The sequence below is a fragment of the Ictidomys tridecemlineatus genome, chromosome 3, assembly GCF_052094955.1.
Source record: "Ictidomys tridecemlineatus isolate mIctTri1 chromosome 3, mIctTri1.hap1, whole genome shotgun sequence".
NCBI classification, from domain to species: domain Eukaryota; kingdom Metazoa; phylum Chordata; class Mammalia; order Rodentia; family Sciuridae; genus Ictidomys; species Ictidomys tridecemlineatus.
The window spans coordinates 34,595,036-34,620,168 of NC_135479.1; the positions used below are offsets into that span (position 1 = coordinate 34,595,036).

At 35.3% G+C, this 25,133-nt stretch overlaps 1 protein-coding gene across 9 annotated transcripts in view; it reads right to left on the reverse strand.

Moving 5' to 3' along the window:
- The window catches only part of Bcas3 (BCAS3 microtubule associated cell migration factor), a 573,169-nt gene that overhangs the window by 257,279 nt on the left and 290,757 nt on the right, over positions 1 to 25,133 (reverse strand). For all 9 annotated transcript variants that reach the window (XM_005321544.5, XM_078042365.1, XM_040269079.2 and 6 more), the window contains 3 exons: positions 12,929 to 13,029; positions 8,407 to 8,603; positions 1,483 to 1,580 (listed from right to left, as the gene is read on the reverse strand). In XM_005321544.5, coding sequence (XP_005321601.2) covers positions 1,483 to 1,580; positions 8,407 to 8,603; positions 12,929 to 13,029 — 396 coding nt within the window. The remainder of the gene's footprint in view (positions 1 to 1,482; positions 1,581 to 8,406; positions 8,604 to 12,928; positions 13,030 to 25,133) is intronic.

Sequence of the window (25,133 nt, forward strand, 5' to 3'; positions counted from 1 at the left end):
GAATCTACCAACTTAAAAACATTGTAGCACTCTGGCAACATGTGTTCCAGACAGCTAGTCACTTGATAATAGCACATTAATAACATGGTAATTTAAGAACATTTCAGAAGCCCAACAAGACCTATTCTTTCAATCTTGAAAAAAAAATCCTTCAGGTTAAAATATATAACATTTCCAGAATTTTAAATGATAATTCCAGATCAGCCCTAACTATTAGTACTCTCACAATGAGACTATCAAAAATGCATGTTTAAGTTATCCATCATAATATTCCATTCAATGCAGGGAAGCCAGGAGCTAGATTGCCCATTTCTGTGTTGTTTCCAGGGGACATCCATATTTGCCATGTTAAAGCAGAGAAACAAAAATGAGTCCTCTAAAGAAAGTGTCCACATTAAAAATTAAGGTATAGCCCTGGATGTGGACAGCTCAATAAGCTACAAGGTGCAATTCCCTCACTAAGAAATCAGAAAGCTAAGAAAGTAAATAAACTTCACTAGCTTTGAAACTTGGTGGTAAGGGGGGGTTGAGGGGGGCGCAGGCACAGGCAGAAGCTTTGATTTTTTTCAAAAGTGACCTTCACAAATCAGTTCTGTGATACTTCCCATTTTCTTTTGCAGTTTAAGCCTCAATCAAATCAGCAGTCTTCAGGGATTTTGAAATCACTATAGATTAAAATCTTCTCTGACTCAACTGTTTCACTAATGCTGAGTGAGTATTTAATAATTCTACTTGTGAGAGACTTTTTGGACAAAAATCCTGATGCATGTTATCTTCAGATGTCCCACAGCTGCACAACAGTGCAAGGCAAACTACTCAGTTACTTTACCACTCACAGGAGAGAGGCAGAAATATATTACAAATAATTCAACTATTTAGCAGGCTTCACTGAAAGCATTTTTATAATACTAAGGCAGCAACTATCACCTACAAAGGCAAAAGGCTCCTGCCAGGTACTAATGATCCATTCTCACAGATTGAGTCCAAGGATAGGACATTAATAACTGTGATAGATAGGCTAGAGTTAAGTTAATGAATTTCTTAACTTTATGCTTCCAATAATAAAACTACTCAAGCTTTAGTATTTGGACTCTCTCGACATCCACAGATCAGGCACTCTGATACTCAACAGGTTGAGTAAATTGAATCCATATATTGTATTTACGTTCTCTGTCAAGGTTGCTTCTCTACATTTCAGTGATCAAAGGCAAAACAGTCATCAACCCTGTACCCTTCAATACTATGTTCATTACATTTAATCAAGTGCCAACTCCAACGTATTATTTACCAACCTTAAGAAAGTTCAAATGCATGGCGCTGTTTAGTAACAAATACAGGAAAGGAACTGAATTAATACACAGACAATCCCACCAAAAAAGAAAACCAACCAAGGCAAATGAATATCATCCTCTACATTATGCAAAGAAATAAATTTAAAATGCATAAAAAAGTCCAGTAAACATGTGTGAGGAGGTTTTCTACCTGAGGCAGCATCAATCACTGTAGAAACTCCCCTTCGATCAGAGACTGGGCGGGATGACCCTGGCATGCTGACTGGGTCAGAGCGGACTGGCTGGATCCTGCAACACAATTTAATTTAAATCACATATGTTACTGGCATGAACACTATTGCTTGCTACAACAGACCTTAAATCAGGAATGCTGAAATAGCTCAATCCATTAGAGAATCATTCATTCTAAATCCAGAAAAAATGGGAGTTGGAGTCCCTAAGTCTTGTATACAGCCAAACTATATTCCTCTACTCCAACACCCTTTCTAACTCATTTTTGTGTGTTACTCAACAGATTTTTAAGTAAGGAATTTAAAAAAAAAAAAGATATTAAAGTGATAGAAAGAGTAGAATGGGACAGGGAACAAAATACTTTATAATGAAATCTTTGGCTTTCACAAGGGACACATATGAAGAGCTCCAAGACTCTTCAAATTCATTAATGAAATCATAGCTAGTAATGAGTTCCATAAAAGGCAGCAATGCATGATTCAAAATTTTAAGAAACTTCCTTATAATTATCAACAAAGCACAGGATAACAAAGCTGTGTTGTGAGTGCAGGGGTCTAATTTAGGACCACTACTAACCAAGTAACTTCCATAAAATTCCCAATTAGTATACAAGAATTAATTGGGACTACAGCAAAACGGCAATTTATTACAAAAAGCAGTGTAAGAATAATGAATGTTTAAACACCAAGGGAAGTTTTCCAGCTACATCAGAATAAATATTATTAACATATAAATATCTGGAGTTGGGATATTCAGGTCCTGAGTCTGATAGTGAGCAAGGTTAAAAAAAAAAAAACCTAGATGCCCTTCAATAGATGAATGGATAAAAAAAAGTGTGGCATATATACACAATGGAATAAAAGAGAATAAAATCATGGCATTTGCAGGTAAATGGATGGAGTTAGAAAAGATAATGCTAAGTGAGGTTAGCCAATCCTAAAAAAACAAATGCTGAATGTTTTCTCTAATATAAGGAGGCTGATACATACTGGGGTAGGGAGAGGGAGCAAGGGAGGAATAGATGAACTCTAGATAGGGCAGAGGAGGAGGAGGGGGAAGGAGGGTCATGGAGTTAAAAATGATGGTGGAATGTGATGAACATTATTATCCAAAGTACATGTATGTACTTTGTGTGAATATACTTTGTATACAACCAGAGATATGAAAAATTGTGCTCTATATGTGTAATAAGAATTGTAATGCATTCTGCTGTCATATATAAATAAAAAATTAAAAGAAAAAATTTTAAAAAAGGTCTTGGGAGTTCAAGGAAACTTTTACATGTATTTCTGGTAATTCATTCATAAATGGCTATTTACTGAATATTGACTGCATGTCACCATTATTTTAGGAAGAAGTAGGGAAAAAATGAAACACAAGGTCTATATGTGGATATATGACATGAACATTAATGAATTGATGCTAAAGAAAATGAATTAGAAAATAACATTTAAAAAGTTCAGAATGAGAAGGGAGAATACAGTCATGCATCATTTAGTATGTACAGATCAGTGATCAACTGCATATATAACAGTGGTTAGGTAAGGGCATACTTCATAACTCTCTTGGTTTGCGTTACTGCACAATATGATATTAGTAATGACAAAATAAGCTAGCAAATAATTTCTCATTAAGTAATACATGACCGTATATGCAGACTCCACAGAAACGGGTCTGATATAGTATGCTTACTCTGTATCCATGGTTTCAGTATCTTGGATTTAAGCAACCATGGACCAAAAGTATTCAAGGAAAAAAAAAAGCAAAAAACCAAAACTGTTATCTGTACTAAAAATGTGCAGACTTTTTTCTTGTCATTGTTCCCTAAACAATATTGGATAACTGTTATTTACATAGCATTTACATCATATAAGGGTTACTCTTAACAGAGTGATGATTTAAAGAGAGGATATGCATAGGTTATATGCAATTACTATACCACAATAAAAGGGACTTGAACATCCTTAGATTGTGGCATCCTCAGGGCTTCCTAGAACCAATTCCCAGTGGATACCATGGGATAGTTATAATAAGATATGTAGAGATGAAGAGGAGAAAGAAGTGTCTTTGAAGCACACGACTAGAACAGGCAGAGCCTTAGAATTTTGACAAAGTAGGAAAAATGCATGGATTCTTAATGCAGAGGATTTGGCTGAAAAAAGAGTTCATAACATTATTATTGGTGGGGGATAAGAAGTGATGATAAAACATGAAACAGATTCCAGAAGCTTGAAATGCCAATTGCAGATAAAGAAATCAATTATTGAAAATAAAGTTTGAAAGTATGTTTGTTGTGGTACAGGTCTTGGACACAGCTATGGAAGAACATCTAGTATTCCACTGCAGCTAATTTTTCTAAGGCAGTCATGGTAACCCCTTCTATCTTGGCAGTAGTTACTTAGTTCTGGGATGTGCAAGCCTAAGCAAATATGGCCCAGTAACAAAAAGATAGCATATTTGAAATTTCTTGTTCTTGAGAACAACAAGAAGCTAGCTTGTCAAATATAGTCAGTTCATCCACAGTAAAGGCCTCATCCAATCTAAACACTTTCTTATTTGGAATAATTCATTTTCTATTATTTATTAAATTTATATTGGGGTTTCTGAATAATTGAGAGTTGGGGACAGGTATAGATTGGCCATGAATTAATGAGTTGCAGCGAGGCAACAAATACATAGGTCTTTTTTTCTATCACTCTCTTTATTTTATATATATTTACAATTTTCCATAATTAAAAAAGATAAACTGGTTATTATTATAGAAACATTCTGGAATTCAATAGTGGAGATGGATGCACACGATGGTGAATATTCTAAACACTGCTGTGCACTTTGTGCATGGGGGGGTGCTATGGATTGAACCCGAGGCCTTGTGCATGCTGGGCATGTGCATGAGCATGGAGCTATACCTCCACCAACAGTACTGTACACTTAAAATTGGTGAATTTTATGTTATGTGAATTATATACCAATTAAAATAAAATGATTGTTACCAATCTTTGAGGAGATAGGCATTGATTATAAAGGGCGATTCTGAATACCCAGCTTCATTTACATTATGTTTTTTAGGTCAATCAACAAGTATATCATTAAATTTTTTACATTTTGGATCCTTGCTGTGGATAAGGAACTGCCATGAGGTTAAGCTGTATCTGATTTCTTTATTTATGACAGTCAACATATTATTTATCTACTTCCTACTGGGAGATGTAGGCAGGCAGACTATGACTGTACAACATACTTAAGATAGATATCTTTTTTTTTTTGAGAGAGAGAGAATTTTATAATATTTATTTTTTAGTTTTCGGTGGACACAACATCTTTATTTTATTTTTATGTGATGCTGAGGATCGAACCCAGCGCCCCACGCATGCCAGGCAAGCACACTACTGCTTAAGCCACATCCTCAGCCCAATTTATGATATCTTAATGGAGTACAGGGACAGTGTAATAGGTACTAAGGATCAACTGATACAAAAAAAAATTTAGTAAATTTTTTCACAGTTTAAAGGAGAACGGAAGACTGATGCCCAGCCATAGTGCCATTGAGTATAAGTCTGAAAAATGTAGACATCAGGTGAAGCACTGGACTAGAAGAGAGTAAGCAACAACAAGGAGAATTTGTTTTATTTTATTGTATTGTACTAGGGACTGAACTCAGGGATGCTTTGCCTCTGAGCTACACCCTGAGCCCTTTTTATTTTTAATTTTTACTTTGAGGTAGGGAGTTGCTGAAGGTCTCGCCAAGTTTCAAGGCTGGCCTTTAACTTGTGATCCTCCTACCTCAGTCTCCTGAGTCTCTGGGATTATGGCAATAAGAATTTCATTTAGTTGAGTCCTAGTTGAATGCTGGGGTGAGAAATGATATGTAAAAAGACACAAAGTTGATGTGAGTTAAATCTGAATTTCTCATTAAAACTATGCTGCAATGGGAGCTAAGGTCTTTAAGAAGGAGTCTAAACAAGTCTATTTGCTCAAATTTTAAAATATAAATTACAAAGGCAATCAAAAATGATTTATAAAATTGGTTAATATAAATATTTTTAGTAGTCAATAAACAGAACAATATTCTAATCAAACATAAACAATTTAAAGTCATTTTGATATAAAGAATACTGGGAACTTGGGCTGGGAACTTGGCTCAAGCGGTAATGCGCTTGCCTGGCATGCACGGGGCGCTATGGGTTCAATCCTCAGCACCACATAAAAACAAATAAATAAAGATGCTGGGTCCACAGAAAAAAATGAAAAATAAATATTAAAAAAATATTCTCTCTCTTTCTCTTCTCTCCCTCTCTTTCTCTTAAAAAAAAAAAAGAATACTGGGAGCTCTTGTGTATAAGAAGGAAAGTCTCTGAGGAATATGCTAAAGGATTTTGGAAATGTAAGTACATTAAAAAAAAAAAAAGCAAGATACAAAGATCTTAGGAAAAGGGTGGTGTCCGAGGTAAAGGACAGTGATACTGCTGGAGGCAGAGCTGTGAGGAGAAGCTCAAGACGGCTTCCCAAGACTAGAGACAGGGCCTTCCAAGAACAGGAACCTGCTGACAGGAACTAAAAAAAATAGTGATAGGTTCTTGTACATGTTTCAGCAAAGAGAATGAACAGGTTACATATTATAAAGAGAACAAGTGGGTCACCTATTTTAAAAGCTTTATTATTAACATTTAAATAATGACTGTGGTAAATGGATAATGATCCATTCAATCATCAAGTTAACGGCTGATTCAATGTGACTACCTGAGAATGGCTTGACTAACTAACGAGACCATATTTTATGATAAGTAACATAAATGAAAATTCACCTAACATCCATGATATCCTGTCCTTGTTGACTGACATCGTGGCAGAAAAGTGTCAGTTTTGTAAAACGTAATAGAACCAAACAAAAATTTAGGGAAGAAGAAAATCACACAAAGTAAGCAACTAAACATACAAAAACAAACAAAACACAGAAACAAACACTAAACAAGGACTTGATTTCTCCTTAGGAACTTTCCTTTCTACAAAGATCCATCAGTTGAGTGGAAAGCCAATACATAAACAGGGAGACATAAAAAGGTACCAAGTGATTGGAGGTGTGGCTGCTGGCAAATGAAAAAGAGAGTGGAAGGATTCCCAATATATTCTGGAATATGAGATGAAATTTGATGAGTTACATGCAGCAAGTGAGAAAGGTGGAGATGACTAGAATAACCCCTAGATCCTGGCTTGAGTACTAGCTGCTCAAAGACTCATGTAAAGAGATGAGAAAGGTAAGGGGAAGAGCAGGATTAGGGATGAGCTGAATAGCTGAGATTTAGACAGGGGAGTGTTTGATGCTTTGGAGACCATTAGAGGAAACATCAACCAGGCAGCTGGCTCTACTCCAGGTGTAGTTCCAGAGCCTTGTAGAGCACCTGGCGGGTACTCAACAAATATGTACTAAATTTAAAAATAAACAAGAAAGACCTAATCCAGCTTTGAAATAATTTTTTTTTGTCATAAAAATGTTTAGGGGCTGGGATTGTGGCTCAGTGGCAGAGTGCTTGCCTCACACATATGAAGCACTGGGTTCGATCCTCAGCACCACATAAAAATAAGTACATAAAATAAACATATTGTGTTCACCTACAACTAAAAAAATATTTTAAAAAATGTTTAATTGCGGGGATTGGGGTTGTGGCTCTGGGGTAGAGTGCTTGCCTAGCATGTATGAGGCATTGGGTTCGATCCTTAACAACACATTAAAAACTAAACAAATAAAATAAAAGAATTGTCTCCATTAAAAAAAATGTTTAATTGCAGTTGGGGTTGTGGCTCAGTGGTAGAGGTACTGGGTTCAATCCTCAGCACCATATAAAAATAAATAAAACAAAACAGAGGTATTATTTCCATCTACAACTAGAAAAAATTTTTTTAAAATGTTTAATTGCTGTTGACAAAAAGATAAAAATTTCATGAGAATGAAATATCTTTTACCACAATTGTATTTTAAAAGATATTCAAGAAGGTCATACGGTTGCTTTATAATCAAATCTAGAGGGTTGGGGATATAGCTTAGTTGGAAGACTGCCTCAAATTCACAAGGCCCTGGGTTCAATCCCCAGCATCATACACACACACACACACACACACAAAAAAAAAAATCAAATCTAGAAGCATAGATTTGTGTTGGGGGCGGGAGGTGGGGAGCTGCTGGTGATCAAACTCAGGCCTTTGTAATGATAAGCAAGGGCTCTACCACAGAGCTACAGACCCAGGCTAGAGGTATGTGTATGTGTACGTGTGCGTGTGTGTGTGTGTGTGTGTGTGTGTGTGTGTGTGTGTAAAGGAGAAAAAAGGCACAGGAGATTATATGGCATTAGACTGAACCCTTCATTATTTGTAGCACCTCAGTATGGCAAGTCTTGAGGTAGCAAATTAAACTGCTAAGCAAATGTGAGACTGCAAAAGCAAGAAATACCTGTATTGCATTTAAAATGTAAGTAATAATAAGAAAAAGCATAATTTGTATACAAGAACTATGGTTCTGGCAAATAAGGAGTGTAGGGTAAGATATAATAACACTCAATTTCTCATCCTAAAACTTTCTATAATCTCAAAGAAGGGTGATTCAGGATTAGATGAAATCTAATTGAAAGGAAAAAAATCATAATCAGACTTCAAGCAAATATCTCAAATGAGGATGGCTATTCAAAGTGTCCTGAATTTAGAGAAATCACAATCTGAAACACAAATATTGATCACATGTGTTCAGATGTTAAGAGATGACAGTGAATCACAGGTAACAGTGCATATTGTTGGCAACATGATATCATGTCACAAATGTGACCAAGGATGCTCATTTTGAATGAATATGCCAATCCTACCATTAAGTAACTCCCTCGTTCTCATTACCTACCTGAGACTGTTGAGATCAAGGTCATCTGTATCAAAATCCAAAAGAGGTTGTGGAGTGTCACTTGGACCATGAGACTGCAACACAGATGAACTGGAGGATATGACTGTGGTTTGGCCTGAGGGGTGGATGGTTTTGAACTGGAACTGTGGACCCATCCACAGCCGTCTGTGAGGTCCAGTGTGTGTAACAATTTCAACCTGAAAAAGAGTTGGAATCATGATTTAAACAAATCACAACTTGAATTTGAGGGCTTTTCACAATACCTGCATCCCACATTCTTGAAGCCCATCTTGATGTGGGAAAGGGTCAGTGTACCCACAATCAAAGGTGATCATAGTTATAGCCTAAATACACATTCACTATATCCCTTTGCTGGTTTTCACTGACAGTATAAAAATTCATTTGTGTAAATACACACACACACACACACACACGCATCACATACGCAATTCAAAAATTATGAAAGAGAAAAGACTAGTTTCTGGACTTATATAAATAATATTAGCTCCCTAGGGATTACCTTTTTTCATTCATTCTACACTACTTACCTTCTAGTGGGCATCCCTGGATACTATACCTACTAATCCACATATTAAAAGCAATTCCTTCACTCAAATCAAACTCATGAAGAAGTTGAAATTGTTCCTGAAACTTTACCTACCTCAAAATAAAAAAATAAAAAAGACAAGGGAGTTAGCTCAATGGTAAGCATCTGGGTGTTCAATCCCCAGTACTCCCATCCAAAAAAAAAAAAAAAAAAAACCCAAAACATCCAGCAACTCAAGGGGCTAAGGCAGGAGGACCACAAGTTCAAGGAACATCTCAGCAACTCAGTGAAATCCTGTCTCAAAATAAAAAATAAAAAGGGCTAGGGATAGGGATAAGTGATAAAGCACTCCTGAGATCAATCTCCACCAGTATTAAAAAGAAAAGGTCTGACATACTTTTTAACACCACAGCTAGGTTCTATAATTCAATATTATAATATTTATGCTGCTTTCAAATTTTAAAAAACTCTACTTTTAAATGGAAAATCATACAAATGGAAAATCATACGTATTTTCTCAAACTAAATTTCATATTCAAAATATTGTTATTTAATGAGTTTCCTCAATAGCCACAAACACTGACAGGCATTTTATGCACATGCGCACATGCACACACACACACACACACAAAACACATACATAGTAATACCAAAATGCTTTATAAATTTCATCATCTATGAAATGAATAGGGAAATGTTGCCAATATTATCTTAAACATTGTAAAGAAAAAGCATACAGAAGACAATGTGCAAAACCTAAAAATATGTGTATTTCATGGTTTTACAAATGATCAACTTGAATAAGAAATTAAACATGCAAACCTTTGGTGAAAAACTACTGTATTATCTCCAAGTCTTGTCATTGCTATATCTGTGTCTACGTAAACACTTTAGGGAGCGTCTTCCCCCATTCCTTGAATCTTTGCCCTGGTTCTTTTATATTTAGTCACATTTCTCTGATTGCAGTGATTAATTCTTAACAAAACATAACTGAAAAGGTTCATAGAGTGTAGTTCTGTGTTTTTGAGTCTGAAAGGGCAAAAGCATCATGGTCTTGGAACAATATGCACATTCCCACTAATCACAGGGAGAAAAACACTGAGATTGAGGACAGTGATTTCTGATTCAAGTAGTTGTATTCAGCAATGTAAATTAGGCCACAGATAAAGCATTCTGTGTATTTTAAGCTCAGAACCATCAGTGTCACAGAGCCGAGAGGTAAACAGATGCCTGTGCAATCTCACTGAGGCGATGGCCAGATGTTCCTGTATTCCGCTCCTGTTGTGCGCAGGACAAACATATTGTATATACTTTCACACTGACAGCACACATTACCCCTTCTTCTAATTGAAAAGTTGAAGTGAAGGACAGTGGTTTCTTTGCCAGCATTCTTGGACAATATTTTGATTCTGGAAAAAGCATGTGCATTTTGGGTTTAATTTATCTTGTATCATCAAGAGAGGATGGGCTTTCATATGTCAGAATCTGAGCCTTCATTCAAGGAGATTCTTTTGAGTATTTGTGGTGTAATAAATTAAATAGATGTTACTTAGAAACTTTTTGATTCTCCAATTGCCAGATTCATTTTCACTTTTCAGGCTACCTTCCCTGAGAAAGAAATGAAACAACAAAGGGATTCCACTTTTTCTGAGGCATCTGTCTGATGCAAAGCTGCCAGATTGGTAATCTGAGACAGGTCATTAACTTCATCAAATGATGTCAGACTTGAGGCAGACATAACATTATTTGTAGTGAAATCATTTGTAATCTCATCATTTGACAACTGCCCATGTATCTTTTATTTCAAAGCTCCCGAGTTAAAGACAGCTCCATCAGTAAGGTACAGGACCTTCAGTTAAAGCTGTTATAGGACAGGCTTAGAGCACTGCTTGAACTTAAGAAAGGAAACCCAGTTAGGCACCATCAGGATTTGTGCACAGTACAATGCTGAATTTCCATAATGAAAGTATGGGCCATCTTCAGAAAATGCTGGCTCTACAAAATGATTCCCAAAGACTGTTGAATGACTCCATTGTTTTAACAAGCAAAACTCTTTAAACCTGATGAAAATGTGTTCCAAAGAGTCTGTCTAAAGTATAAGGTCTCCAATCCACAAAATTACAACTATCTTATATTCGATAAAGGGACTAAAAGCATGCAATGGAGGAAGGATAGCATCTTCAACAAATGGTGCTGGGAAAACTGGAAATCCATATGCAACAAAATGAAACTGAATCCCTTTCTCTCACCACGAACAAAGTTAACTCAAAATGGATCAAGGAGCTTGATATCAAATTTTTCTGATAGAAGAAAAAGTTGGCTCCAATCTATATATTGTGGGGTTGGGCTCCAAATTCCTTAACAGGACACCCATAGCACAAGAGTTAAAAACAAGAATCAACAAATGGGACTTACTCAAACTAAAAAGTTTTTTTCTCAGCAAGAGAAACAATAAGAGAGGTAAATAGGGAGCCTACATCCTGGGAACAAATCTTTACTCCTCACACTTCAGATAGAGCCCTAATATCCAGAGTATACAAAGAACTCAAAAAATTAAGCAATAAGAAAACAAATAACCCAATCAACAAATGGGCCAAGGACCTGAACAGACACTTCTCAGAGGAGGATATACAATCAATCAATAAGTACATGAAAAAATGCTCACCATCTCTAGCAGTCAGAGAAATGCAAATCAAAACCACCCTAAGATACCATCTCACTCCAGTAAGGTTGGCAGCCACTATGAAGTCAAACAACAATAAGTGCTGGCGAGGATGTGGGGAAAAGGGTACACTTGTACATTGCTAGTAGGACTGCAAATTGGTGCGGCCAATTTGGAAAGCAGTATGGAGATTCCTGGGAAAGCTGGGAATGGAACCACCATCTGACCCAGCTATTGCCCTTCTTGGACTATTCCTTGAAGACCTTAAAAGAGCGTACTATAGGGATACTGCTATATCGATGTTCATAGCAGCACAATTCACAATAGCTAGACTGTGGAACCAACCTAGATTCCCTTCAATAGATGAATGGATTAAAAAAATGTGGCATTTATATACAATGGAGTATTACTCAGCACTAAAAAATGACAAAATCAAGGAATTTGCAGGGAAATGGATGGCATTAGAGCAAATTATGCTAAGTGAAGCTAGCTAATCCCTAAAAAACAAATGCCAAATGTCTTCTTTGATATAAGGAGAGCAACTAAAAACAGAGCAGGGAGGAAGAACATGAGAAAAAGATTAACATTAAACAGGGACGAGAGGTGGGAGGGAAAGAGAGAGAGAAGAGAAATTGCATGGAAATGGAAGGAGACCCTCATTGTTATACAAAATTACATATAAGAGGATGTGAGGGGAAAGGGAAAAAATCAAGGGAGAGAAATGAAATACAGTAGATGGGATAGAGAGAGAAGATGGGAGGGGAGAGGAGGGGGGATAGTAGAGGATAGGAAAGATAGCAGAATACAACAGTCACTAGTATGGCAAGATGTAAAAACATGGATGTGTAACCGATGTGATTCTGCAATCTGTATATGGGGTAAAAATGGGAGTTCATAACCCACTTGAATCAAATGTATGAAATATGAGAGCTTTGTAAAGTTTTGAACAACCAATAAATATAAATAAATAAATAAATGAAGTATAAGGTCTCAATTACTTTAAATGGACTGTTTGAAAGATATATACATTTTATGCTCTCTGTATTAAAGCTAACTCACATACACATATTCACTCTCTGTGTATATATATGAACATAGATTCTTATATATGAAAGGAATGTTTATGTATAACATATGTATGTGCAAAATATAGAGGCAATATTTTTGATAAATTTTAAATATACAGAGAATGATTCATTCTTAATGATTCAACAAAGAATTACCAATTCTATAATTTTTGTCTAAGGAAAAGAATAAAAACAGACAATGGATTCTGTTTTATTTTAATGCTCCAAGTATATCATTATTTTTACCTGCGAAAGCCATTCTTCATCTTCTTGTCCACTATGGTCAGATGCTAAACTGTCATAGGACCCATGTCGAGTGATGGGCCCAGGACTTCCAGGGGGAACCACTGTGGGAGAAAGAACACAGATTTCAACCACTTTAATTTATGCAGAGGAGAAATGGGTATGAATATAGCCAGCTCAAAATCTGTGGTTATGTATAAGACAAAGATGACATTTAAAACACAGACGCAACTCATACAATGAATGAATAAATAAAACTGAAGTTCCTAAGAATAAGAAACATTTTCAATTAAGAGCATACTTTAAAAACTATCTGTAGGGCTATCCAGGTGTGTTGGCACAAGCCCGCAGCCCTAGCTACTTGTTGAGGCTAAGGCTAAAGTCCACAAGGTTGAGACTAGCCTGGGCAACATAAGATGCCAGATTAAAAAAAAAAAACTTCAGAAACTTATTAATGATATCTTATCACTATAAAACAAACAATTAACTTCATATTAATATCAAAATGCATTGAGGAATAGCAACAAATCTATTCACTGGTGGACTACATTAAAAGTCTTTAGAAGAACCAGTCATGGTGATTCATGCCTGTAACCCCAGCAACTTGGGAGGCTGAGGTAGGAGGACTACAGGAGGCTGAGGTTTGAGGCTTAAGATAGGAAGACTTATCTTAAAATCAAAATAATAATAATAATTTGGAATGTAACTCAGTGTTAAAGTACTCCCAGGTTCAATGTTCAGTAAAACAAAAACCATTTTTTTTCTTTTAAACAAACTACCCACTAGTATCAACTAAATGGTGGGCATAAGAATGTAAATTTAATTAAAAACACTTTCAGTTGCTAAAATTTTTTTATTTATCCAATATTTCACTTTCTTGGATATTTCAGTTTTCCCTGACTTTGACTTGGTAAGATATAGTCAAACTACAGTCTACTTTCTCATACAAAAAGAACATTTGTCTAGTGGAAACAGAAAAACAATTCAATAAATATAAATATTTTACCCTCCCAAATCTTAGACTTTTCTTTGGAAGATCCACTCACTCATTCTATCCATCCATCTCTAAATGGACTTTTTTGTCCAGAGCTGTTTTAGATTCACATTCAAATAGAAATGAAAGTGCACAGATTTCCAATACACCCACTACCCCCATGTATCATTTTAATATTCTGAGAATCAAGTAATGAGAAAATGGAAAAAAAATTAAAAGATGGTACAGCAACAATAGGAAGAAAAGTAGAAGAGCATTAAAGAAATATGGACAAAATAAAAAAGAATGAGAAACAGAAAACAATCTCATCACTTGTACCATGCAATGATGTAGTATTTACATGTATAGTCAAAAGTTTTCTTAGGCTAGATTCCTGAAAATGAAATCAGAGGAAGAGAATGTTTTAAAATTTCTTCCTACATATTCCCAGAAAGAGCTATACACTTCCATGAGCAGTAAAGAAGGATGTCAATCTTAATGCAATCTTGACAGAACAAGGTATTTAGAACAAAATCTTAGTGAAACAGATACAAATGAAGAATACGCAGTATAACCTAGGGCAAGACTTAAAAGGCACATGCTCACCAAAAGCTTATCTAAACTCCTTACAAGAGGAGAAATAGGACTGAGTTCAGTCAGTTACTCAGCAGATGTATACAGTGTTGAAATGAAGATCTGTGGTAGTTAAAACTGCTAGCTAGCCGCTACTTCTTCAAAATCATAGTTCTATAACTGAGAGGCAAGCTGGGGTTCGGCACAAAACATAGATGACCATGAAGGGATACACCTTAATTCTTGTGATAGAAATGGTATCATAAGGCAGAGAATGTCATAACAATTATCAATTGTTATTTAAGCATTCTTGGAGAAATAATTATGGTATGTTTTACAAAGAATATAAGTCAACTGATGTTTTCAAAAGACTGAGTTGTTCACAAATCATCAATTTTATAATAAATTTGCTATTAAATTATTAACAAAGATAGAAAGATAGGATCCCTCAAATCCCCAAAGTTTAAGTAACTAGTCAAAAAGCTGAACAATGACAAATACCAAGTATTACAATGTGCTTCGGAAAGCAGATGAGTAAAGAAGATCTTTAAAGGTGGGAGTAAGTCATACAGATGTCTGAGGGCAAACTATTACAATGGCAAGATCAAGTACAAAGATTTTTGAGGTTGAAATATAATGGGGATATTTTAGTAAGAACTGTCATGCCATTGTGGTTGAGGGGGTGAGTCAGGTTGCAAGTGGAAGATGAGGGGCAGGGAGAGAGGCCTGTGGGTAGAAAAAGGGCTTTTATTTGGGGGGTGGGGCGGGGAGAGCAATAGGGATTTAACCCAGGGGATTTTTGCCACTAAACTACATCCCCAGTCCTTTTTATTTAAAACAGGGTTTTGCTAAGTTGCTTAAGTCCTCCCTAACTTGCTGAGGCTGACCTTGAATTTTCAATCCTCCTGAGTCATTGGGATTATGTGTACACTAGCACACTTGATACTTTTTTCCTTTTTTTTTTCAAGTAAAATTAGAGTAATGTGACAGAACAGGATTACAAATCTTTAAGTAAAAGTGAGAAATTATACCCCTGTGTATGTAATTAGTACCTACTAGAAATTCTCTAAGAGTGTATGCTGTGTTCCACATATATTAAACCTAGACTAGGACCAATTACAGAATAAGCATTCAATAAGTATTGTGAGTAGATGGTTGGAGTTTTGCATTCTGGACTAAGTAATGGCCTCAGAATGGCTGAACACTTATTTATCCATTATCAAAGTGGGGATAATATGATATCTGAGATTAGCTTCAAAATAACTCCGTGTCAGGGGTAAAGATGGTGAGTAGAATTATAAACTAAAAAAGATTAGCCGTGAGTTGATTCGTAGTGAAGCTGAATGAGAGATACATGGAGACTTACTCCACTATTGTTATCTAGTTTTGTGTATGTTTGGAATTTCCCACAGTGAAACGTTGGAGGAGGAGAAGGAGGAGGAAAAGGAGGAGAGGGAAAGGGGAGGATCCTTTCTGCCTTCATCTGCTTTCCAAAGGAAGCAGTAAATATTCCAAATATACATCTAAGAAATACAACCATAAATCTGAATCCCAAACTCCTAAACAGAGATTGGAAGAAGGATTTCCATGCCTTTCATTCACTAGTTTTCTAAGTAAAAATGTTTTGAAGTCATCAGAAAATGGGCAATATAAAAAATGTAAGTTCAGAGGGAAAATACTTTTCAACATCAAATAAAATCCTTCCCTTCTCCCCTACATACATTTATATTTAAATATTTCCCCCAATCCACATAGGAAGAACATTTGTTACCTTGGGAAAATAATGATATAACAGGTCACAGGAAAAAAAATTGAAATCTTGAAACCTATGAGAATAAAAACCATCAAGAGAAAATATCAAGAGAAAAAGAGCTTGCATCCTCTCCAACCACCCAATTATTGGGAAATGATAACCCTAACACTGGAGCAAGAGTGTCAGAAACAGAAAGTGGGGAATAGAGGGCCCACAAGGAAGAATAGAGAATGACAATCTGGGCGTTTCGTGGACCAACAGCCGTGAAAAACTGAATCTTCATTCTTGAGTCTAAGAAAGTACCAAGAGATCCAAACATATATGGTACGTAGCATAGCCACAGTGGTGACAGCCCCACAGTGCTCGCCCTGGCTTAGGTGAGAATGTTTCCTGTGTGTGTGTGAGAGTAATGCAGGCACACTCCAGAGAACTGACAGGATTTGAAGTAGAAACAAGAATGGATATTGCAGAAACCTATATGAGCCAGTGACTAGTGATCTCACTGGGAACTGGGACATCTCAATAGTGACAACCAGGATAAAATATCCCCTAATCCCTTACCCGATAATATTATACTCTGTAAGTGCTATAGAATTTAGATGTAACTTTGGAAGGGGGCACAATCAATTGAGAGTATTTTCCCCACATTTCTAATAAGTAGATATAAAAAGTAACTTAAAAGTCTATATAAAGGCTGGGTGCAGTGGTGGATGCTTGTAATCCCAGTGGCTCAGGAAGCTGAGGCAGGAGAAACGCAAGTTCAAAGCCAGCCTCAGCAAAAGCAAGGCACTAAACAACTCTGTGAGACTCTGTCTCTAAATAAAATACAAAATAGGGCTGGGGATGTGACTCAGTGGTCAAGTGCCCCTGAGTTCAATCCCTGGTATCCCCCGCCCCACAAAAAAATCTATATAAAGAAAAATGCTTATGTTCAAATACAATGGAGCAAGACACACAGCAGCTACCTAAATCAGCATTTTTATGAACTTTATCAACTATTCATAGATAATTAATTAAGTTGGTAATAGAAAGGGATATAGAATTTTGAGGTATAAATCCTGCTATGTTTTATCTCTACTTTCAGCACAGTAATTTAAAATGCACCTTATCTACCTACCTAAAAAGGATATACCATCAATTTATTTTAGAATGTAACTCCAAAAGTGCTTCCAGTAGGCATCAGATAAATAGAGATCAACAAGCAAGGGCAGGATGCAGGATCATCATGAGGTAACTGGGAAACAGACTGTTTACATTGTGTGCTCAGGAAAGCAGATGATGCTTACAGTGAGTAAATAAGAGCTAAAAAAATCACTATGTGTATTTTTCTGTCTTGCAGTGATAAATGGGTGTATGCACGTATGTGTGTATTGCTATGTATATATTTGTATCTTTTCATATGTGTTTATGTATAAAGACAACAAAAATTAAGCTGCTTCAGGGATGACCTTCACAAATTAGTCCTGTTAATCTAAGCCCAATATACTTTGAAATCAACAGAATAACAAAGATAGGATTGTAAAGAGAAAAATTAAATATTTCCCTAATATTGTCACTAAATCTGAATTCCATATAATAAAATTCTCAAAATTCCAGAAAGTTCTTTCAAAATATAACTTTCTAACTCTTGAAAAAAAAATCATGGATAATTCCTTTTTGGGATTTTTAGATGACTTCTGTACTATAACCATGAATGCATACAGAATTTTTTTAAAATTGCCCCATATAAAAATAAGGTATTTATTCTCTTTTATTGCTGAGTCATATTCCATTGTGTATATATGCCACATTTTTTTTATCCATTCATCTGTTGAAGGGCATCTAGTTTGGTTCCATAGGTTAGCTATTGTGAATTATGCTGCTATAAACATTGATGTGGCTGTGTGTCCCTGTAGTATGCTGTTTTTAAGTTCTTTGGGTATACACTGAGGAAAGGGATAGCTGGGTCAAATGGTGGTTCCATTCTCAATTTTCCAAGAAATCTCCATACTGCTTTCCATATTGGCTTCACAACTAAGTAAAGTTAGCCAATCCCAAAAAACCACATGCCGAATGTTTTCTCTGATATAAGGAGGCTGATTCATAGTGACATAGGGAGGGGAAGCACGGGAGGAATACATGAACTCTAGATAGGGTAGAGGAGTGGGAGGGAAAGGGAGGGGGCATAGGGTTAGAAATGATGGGTGGCATGTGATGGACATTATTATCCAAAGTACATGTGTGAAGACACGAATTGGTGTGAATATACTTTGTATACAACCAGAGATAAGAAAAAGTGTGCTCTATATGTGTAATAAAAATTGTAATGCAGTCCGCTGTCATATATAAATATTAAAATTTTTAAAAAAGAAAATAAGGTATTTATGAGTTTGAGAAAGTTTAAAGTATTGCTTTACATAATGTTAAACTATAGTTACAAAACAATAGGCTATGTAAATAATAATTACTCAATGAAAGAGTCATAGCATTGTATTAACAGACATCTAAATAGAGAACCTTAGGTTTCTGTAAATATCCACCTCTTTAACACTTGTTAATAGAGGTTAAGATATACTTGAACCAAAGTTGCAAGAATGAGTCATTACTAGTTCTTAAAAAATTAAAATCTCTTGTCATTTCCACTTTTCCTCCAAAATAATAATAATAATAATGTCATGGAATCAAATTGTTTCTAAATACCAACAAAGAAACAATTAGCTCTCAATAACCGAATTACATCTGCAACAAATCTCGTCTTGTACCTCAGAGATAAGCTTTAAAATTAATAAAGTATTAGGGAATGAAATCTACAAATTATTCTATGTTTGTGTACAAATACACTATAATGAATCCTGCTTTTTTATATATATATGTGTATGTATACATATATAAAATTATAATGCATTAAGTAAAATAATAATGATAATAATGATAGTAATAACAATAATAATTGAAGGGACAACAATAGAGAAAAAAGGCAGATCAGGAGAATGGTGGAGAGGAGGAAAAGTTAAGGTACTGGGGAATGAGACTGATTGAATTATGTACATGTATAAATATGACACAATGAACCCCACTATTATGAATAATTATATTGCACCAATAAATAAAATTAAATATAAGTACTCAATATACTTACTATTAAAGCAGATAACTAGTCTTAGAATATTGGGTTTGGATTTTAGATATTCAAGGAAAAAAAAATCAGGCTTCTTAAAAATGAAGTTAATAGGATATACGCATTGCTTTAAGATAGAATAAAAAAAATGTACCTAACACTTTTTGATTCAAAGCAATGACAAAGAATTGCCTATACATCTATAAAAAACTAATAACCACATACAGGTTATAGGCGCGCTCTTCACACAAACTAACACAAAGGTTAATACTAAAAATTAAGAAGTACTTATTTATGAAACAATAGGGCAAACTCTGGTTCTGTTCCTCCATCCCAAGAATTCCTGAGGTGCCAGTGTCAACTCATCTCAGCTGTGACTCTGGAAGCTTTAGAGGGCACAGCTGATCAGTTACCACTGATGGTAAACTCCAGTCTTTAAATTTTCACAGATGTCAAGAAGCTGCCCTACACCCTGGAAGTAATTGCAATGCTTCTGGTATCAGGAAAACCTGCTTCTCAAGTAAGGAAAAAACTCCTAACTCAAATGGTATCTAGTTTTTTTATGTAACAGAGTCGTATGGCTCTTTGTTGTTGAAAACCTATAATATATTCATATGCTGCATGTGTTGATTTAGAATGAAACTTAGCTAATCTTTTAATCTGCAAATTCATACTGATTATAAATAATATTAAATTCATTTTTAATTTCAATTATAAATTTCAAACTCAGTCTGATTTAAAAGTGGAGAATCAAAGAGGTACATAGAGACTTTAACTTGAAGGAGTGTGAGAAGGGTCATCCTGGCAGCTGAGTTTCATGTGGGAGGTAGGATAACATATTCTTCAGATTCAGGACCAGAGAGTTTTCATTTTTCCCTCCTCTCTGCAATAAACTCCCCCCTTCCTCTGCAAAAAAAAAAAAAACAACAACAAAAAAAAAAAAAAAACAACGCCTACCAAGCTACAGCCTTAAGTGAAGACCTGAGAGGTGAGTAATGTTGTGATAGCATTTTTTAGTCCTTTAGGTTATTTAAGGAAACAACATTATTTTTTTCTAGCAACAGAAAAATCTGTGAGTTAAATGACATCATGCTGCCATGAATGAAACAGCTCGGGCTCAAAGTTCACCCAAAGGCCAACAGTGATAAACTCTTATTCAAGGACAAACTTCAATATATTTTGAATTCTTATTAAAAACAGAATTTATATAGCAGCCATACAAGAAGAGAGGGATCTTTACTAAACTCTGTTTCTGATCAGAAAACACTCAGGATGTGAGGATGAAATTCTGTTGGAGAATGTAGTTACTTAGTACAAAAACCAAAATTTGCTTTTTAAAGAGACTCCAAAACCAAAGAATCCAAAAACAAAACAGATAAAGCAGGGCCTCATGACCTAGCAAATCATGGATGAGGAAATATAGCAGTCAACTAATACATGTAAATGATAGTAATGAGAGATTTACAAATTTAAACAAGTTGTTTCATACCTATCAAAGGGGCAAAAATTAAAAACTTTTGTTAATGAATTAAAAGGTAGTGTAGGGGGGTGTTAAAAATAATACACCCAAATGAGCTCACACTCTCACTTATCTGGAGAAAAAATGGAAATGACCAAAATGAAGAGTACTATTAGAGTCCACCCCCTATTTATAGATGTCATAATTTAAACATAAAGGAATTCCATGAATTCATACATAATTATGTATTACTGGCTCTTCTCATCAGCAGCCATTCTTTCTTCTAGTGCCACAACTAAAGTGTTATAACACAGAACAGGGAACAAGCTTTACCTACACTATATGTTAAACAGATCAATGATCTATCTTCCTTGCACCCTGACCCTGTGGTACCATAGATGTTCTCTAATTAATTATTAAAGTTTTCTAACAGTCAGTTATTGTACATCTCTGGTTTCACTTTGCTTTTATTCCATGTTCCCAGAAGAACAGTCACAATATACATAAGTAGGAAAATGACATCCTCATTGTCTGAGATAACAGATTTCCCTGAAGACCTGACAGCTCAGGGTGCATCCTGCACTCTGCTCCCACCTTCCAGTTTCTCATGCACAGAGCATCACAGTGCTGCCACAGAAGACACAAACTGAGGGGCTTCACTTGATACTCTTGCTGCTCATTTGACATTTAGTATCAGAGCAAGTTGAATGTGGGGGTAGCACTGCAGGGCTCACAAGTTAGTTCTACTTCTCAGTAGGACTGTAAATATCTTACAAAATGAAGAAAAGAACAGAAAATAATGGGTTTGTGCAATCAGCCAGTTAAGCAATTCCACTGAGCAAAAATGCCAAAGTACCCCAACATATTCCTAAGAACTGAACAGTCTTTGACAATCCCTTGAAAACATTTGCAACTAAGATCAAGTTGGAGTTTATTCACTTGGAAGTCTGTACAAAAGTGCCATTTAATACCTATTATCTCAACTTGTTTAATAGCACAACTACAATATAGCCACATTAAATCAACAGCAGTAGGATAACCAGAAAAATAAGTCCATCTTGACTTTTTTTGGGGGGGTGGAGGTGGTGGTATCTTAATTGCATAGTATCATCCTCAGAGCTTGCATCGGGGTGGGGGGGGACTTTGTCTTACCACAGTTTACATAATCATCCTATATTTGTAAATCTAACCATAAAATCATTCTTATTAGAGCTAACCTTTACAGTTGTGCAAAATACAAGACATTAATAATACCAATCTCCTTCAGGGAGGACCTAAATTCCAATGAATATAGTTTGGTACCTTTCAACTGTATATCTTGTGTACCTGTACCCACTTTATATTTAATAAAAGTGTGGGATAAGAACATAACAATCAACGTAATTAAGTCAGTCAGTACAGCCAGAGTCATAAAATGAAATTAAAGAAATCAAAGAGATGACTGAAATTGATATATGAAAAAAAAGCTGATTCTACTGTTTATTTCAGCATGTCCCCCTCCTGTTTCATTAGGTCCTGTGATTTTTTTCTTAAAGAGGGTGCTACCTCACATTCAAACAACTTTCTCCATATATATCCACTTATTATTTTCACACACAGAAATATCAAATGTAAGACCAGCTTATTGACTACTAAAACACATGACAGAGTGTTTCTGCTTAGGATAATGTCTACTCTCTAGAAGCTAAAAATATCCAAGTCTAAATTCTGTATAGAATCACAGGTGTAACCCTTCAATGGTGGCAACAGAATCTCACAGCCGATTAACCTGACTTTTGTGTAAGACACGTTTCATTTAGAAGTAATCAATTCTCCATTTTAAATTCAAAGAACACTTCTAAAAATACAGTATTCTCTTTAAGAAACCAAGGCGAGTAACAGGTATGTAGAATGTATTTTGAATTGATATTGTAAAGTAAAGAATCACTGTTTCTTGATTTTAAACTATGTTTAATCATTCAGGTACCTATAAAATAACCCTAAAGGGTAAGGTTGTTTATAAATGTAAAAATGGCCCAAATAATTTTTTTTGCAAAGAGTTAACATAACTTTTTCCATGCTCCACTTACTTATTAGCTACCACTATACTAGAAAAGTCCGAGTCATTATACAGCAGGAAGAATTAAATGCAGATTTTCTCTTGCCTAAGCAAAAGAGGCAAAGTTTTCTTGGCAAGGAGAGAGAAAAGCTTTTAGACCTGGAAGATACCAACATTTTCAACCTATACATAAGAATATAATTTAAAATCTTTACAAATAATCATTAAGGATCCATGATGTGCTCCTTATTTTAACTCTAAATATATCAGAAAACTCACAGAACCCAAACTATTGGGTAGGAATGAGACAGTGAATACTAATTCATAACCAGTGTAGGAGTTTCTCTCTAGCTTTCCCAAAGGAAGAGAGCATTTGCCAAGACTTGATCTCCTCTAGTGCTCCACAATGTCAAACTACCAGAAAGTTATTTTCCAAAATCACCACCACTGCCTCATCTGTGTATTATGTCAGTGTATGGTATTTATAAGTCTTCATAGATGCATATGGAAATATTTATTCAGGAAAGTTATAATAGTGGGTGGCTTATAATACTACGTTGTCCTACACAAAAAAAGTTTTGAAGAAAATGGAAGGAACAAGAGCTGAATTTTATTAATTCCATAAGGTAAGTGACAGGTACACTTGTTACACAATTCACTATACTTTGTGCATGCCTGAATATTTCCATAATAAAAGTTTATTATGGAAAATAAAATAAAAACTGTTTTGTGAATGTTTGGAAAAAACTGAACAAACATTTCTTGTTCTGAAGACTGATACAGAGTCACCTCTTCTTGGCTGGGATATGAGAAATGTGGAATATTCAGGACTATTCAGTGACCCATAATTAAAATAAATCATACTGATATTTTTCTAAAATAATGTTTTCACCCAGAACACTAATATTAGCCGTCCATGTTGATATTTATACTTTATTTGCTGTAGGACATTTTATTTCTATTCTCTGTGACAAATTGAGGGAGTCCTTCCTCTAACTCTTCTATCATTTTCATGATTCATCTCATTCTTCCTTCATACTTTTCTAAAACAAATCTTTTGGAAAATGAACTATCAATATGGTTTGAATATTTATTATTTGTAAACTTCAAAGAATATGGAGTGAAAAATAAAAGTCATTTTCATCCATCTCACTCACTGAAATAGTGATTGCAATAATGATCTCATAAAGTCAAATGTCATCCTGTCATTTCAGAAGTTTTTTAAAAATATTTTTTAGTTGTAGATGGACACAATATCTTGATTTTATTTATTTATATGTGGTGCTGAGAACTGGACCCAGTGCCTCACACATGCAAGGCAAGTGCTCTACCACTGAGCTACAGCCCTAGCCCCATTTCAGAAGTTTTAATATTAAGACTATTATCTTTGGGGGAAAAAACAGAGTATTAAGGCAACTCTAAAAAAAAAAAGGCGAAGATGAAGATGAAGACGGAGGAGGAGGAGGAGATGATGATGAGGAGGAGGATGAGGAAGAGAAAATTTCTAGAAAGTTAGCCATTGAGGATACACTGAACATCAAGGGAAAAAAATCTCACTACCAATAAATTATTAGGGGAATGAAGATGTTCAAAGAAAAAGGTCTAAGAGAAAAACTGAATTTGCATAGATAAATAAGAACTGGAAAGTAAAATTCCCCTCCACAGTTTTGGACATGCATAGAAGAATATAGAGTCAAACTTGGAATTTCAAGGCAAGAAAAGACTTCAAAGGGAACGAGGATACTTGTTCTATAACCACCACTTAGAAGCAAAGGCTATCTTCAGGGAGTATATTTTCCATGTAACCTACTGGATAAAGTTTTTGGATGAATAATCTCATTTAACCTAATGATGATCCTGTAAGGTGGATGTTATTCTCCTTTTGAAAGGAAACAAAAGTCCAAAAGGTCATTTTCCCAGAGTCACCTACATCAGCAAGTAATCAAAATGAAATTTAAATTCACAACTGCAGACTCCAAAGATCATATTCTTAAAACTAAGTAAAATTGGCACAATTCATTACTTCATTACCTATTTCATATAAAGTTTGCTCTCATTTTAATACACACCTCTGTATCCAGAGCAGACATAATATACAATGTGATCAAAAACTGGAGAAAATTTAAAACTTCAACCAGAAGTTACAATAAAGGAGTATATTAGCCATTTCAGGAAGAGTGAAAGCAACAAACAAAATACATTGGGCCACTATGTTACATTCTTTATGATATCCCTAAGCAGTTAGAATGTATCATCTTAGTTGGCTTCATACTTAAAGGTGAATTTGACACAGCCAATGATGGGTCACTTGTGCC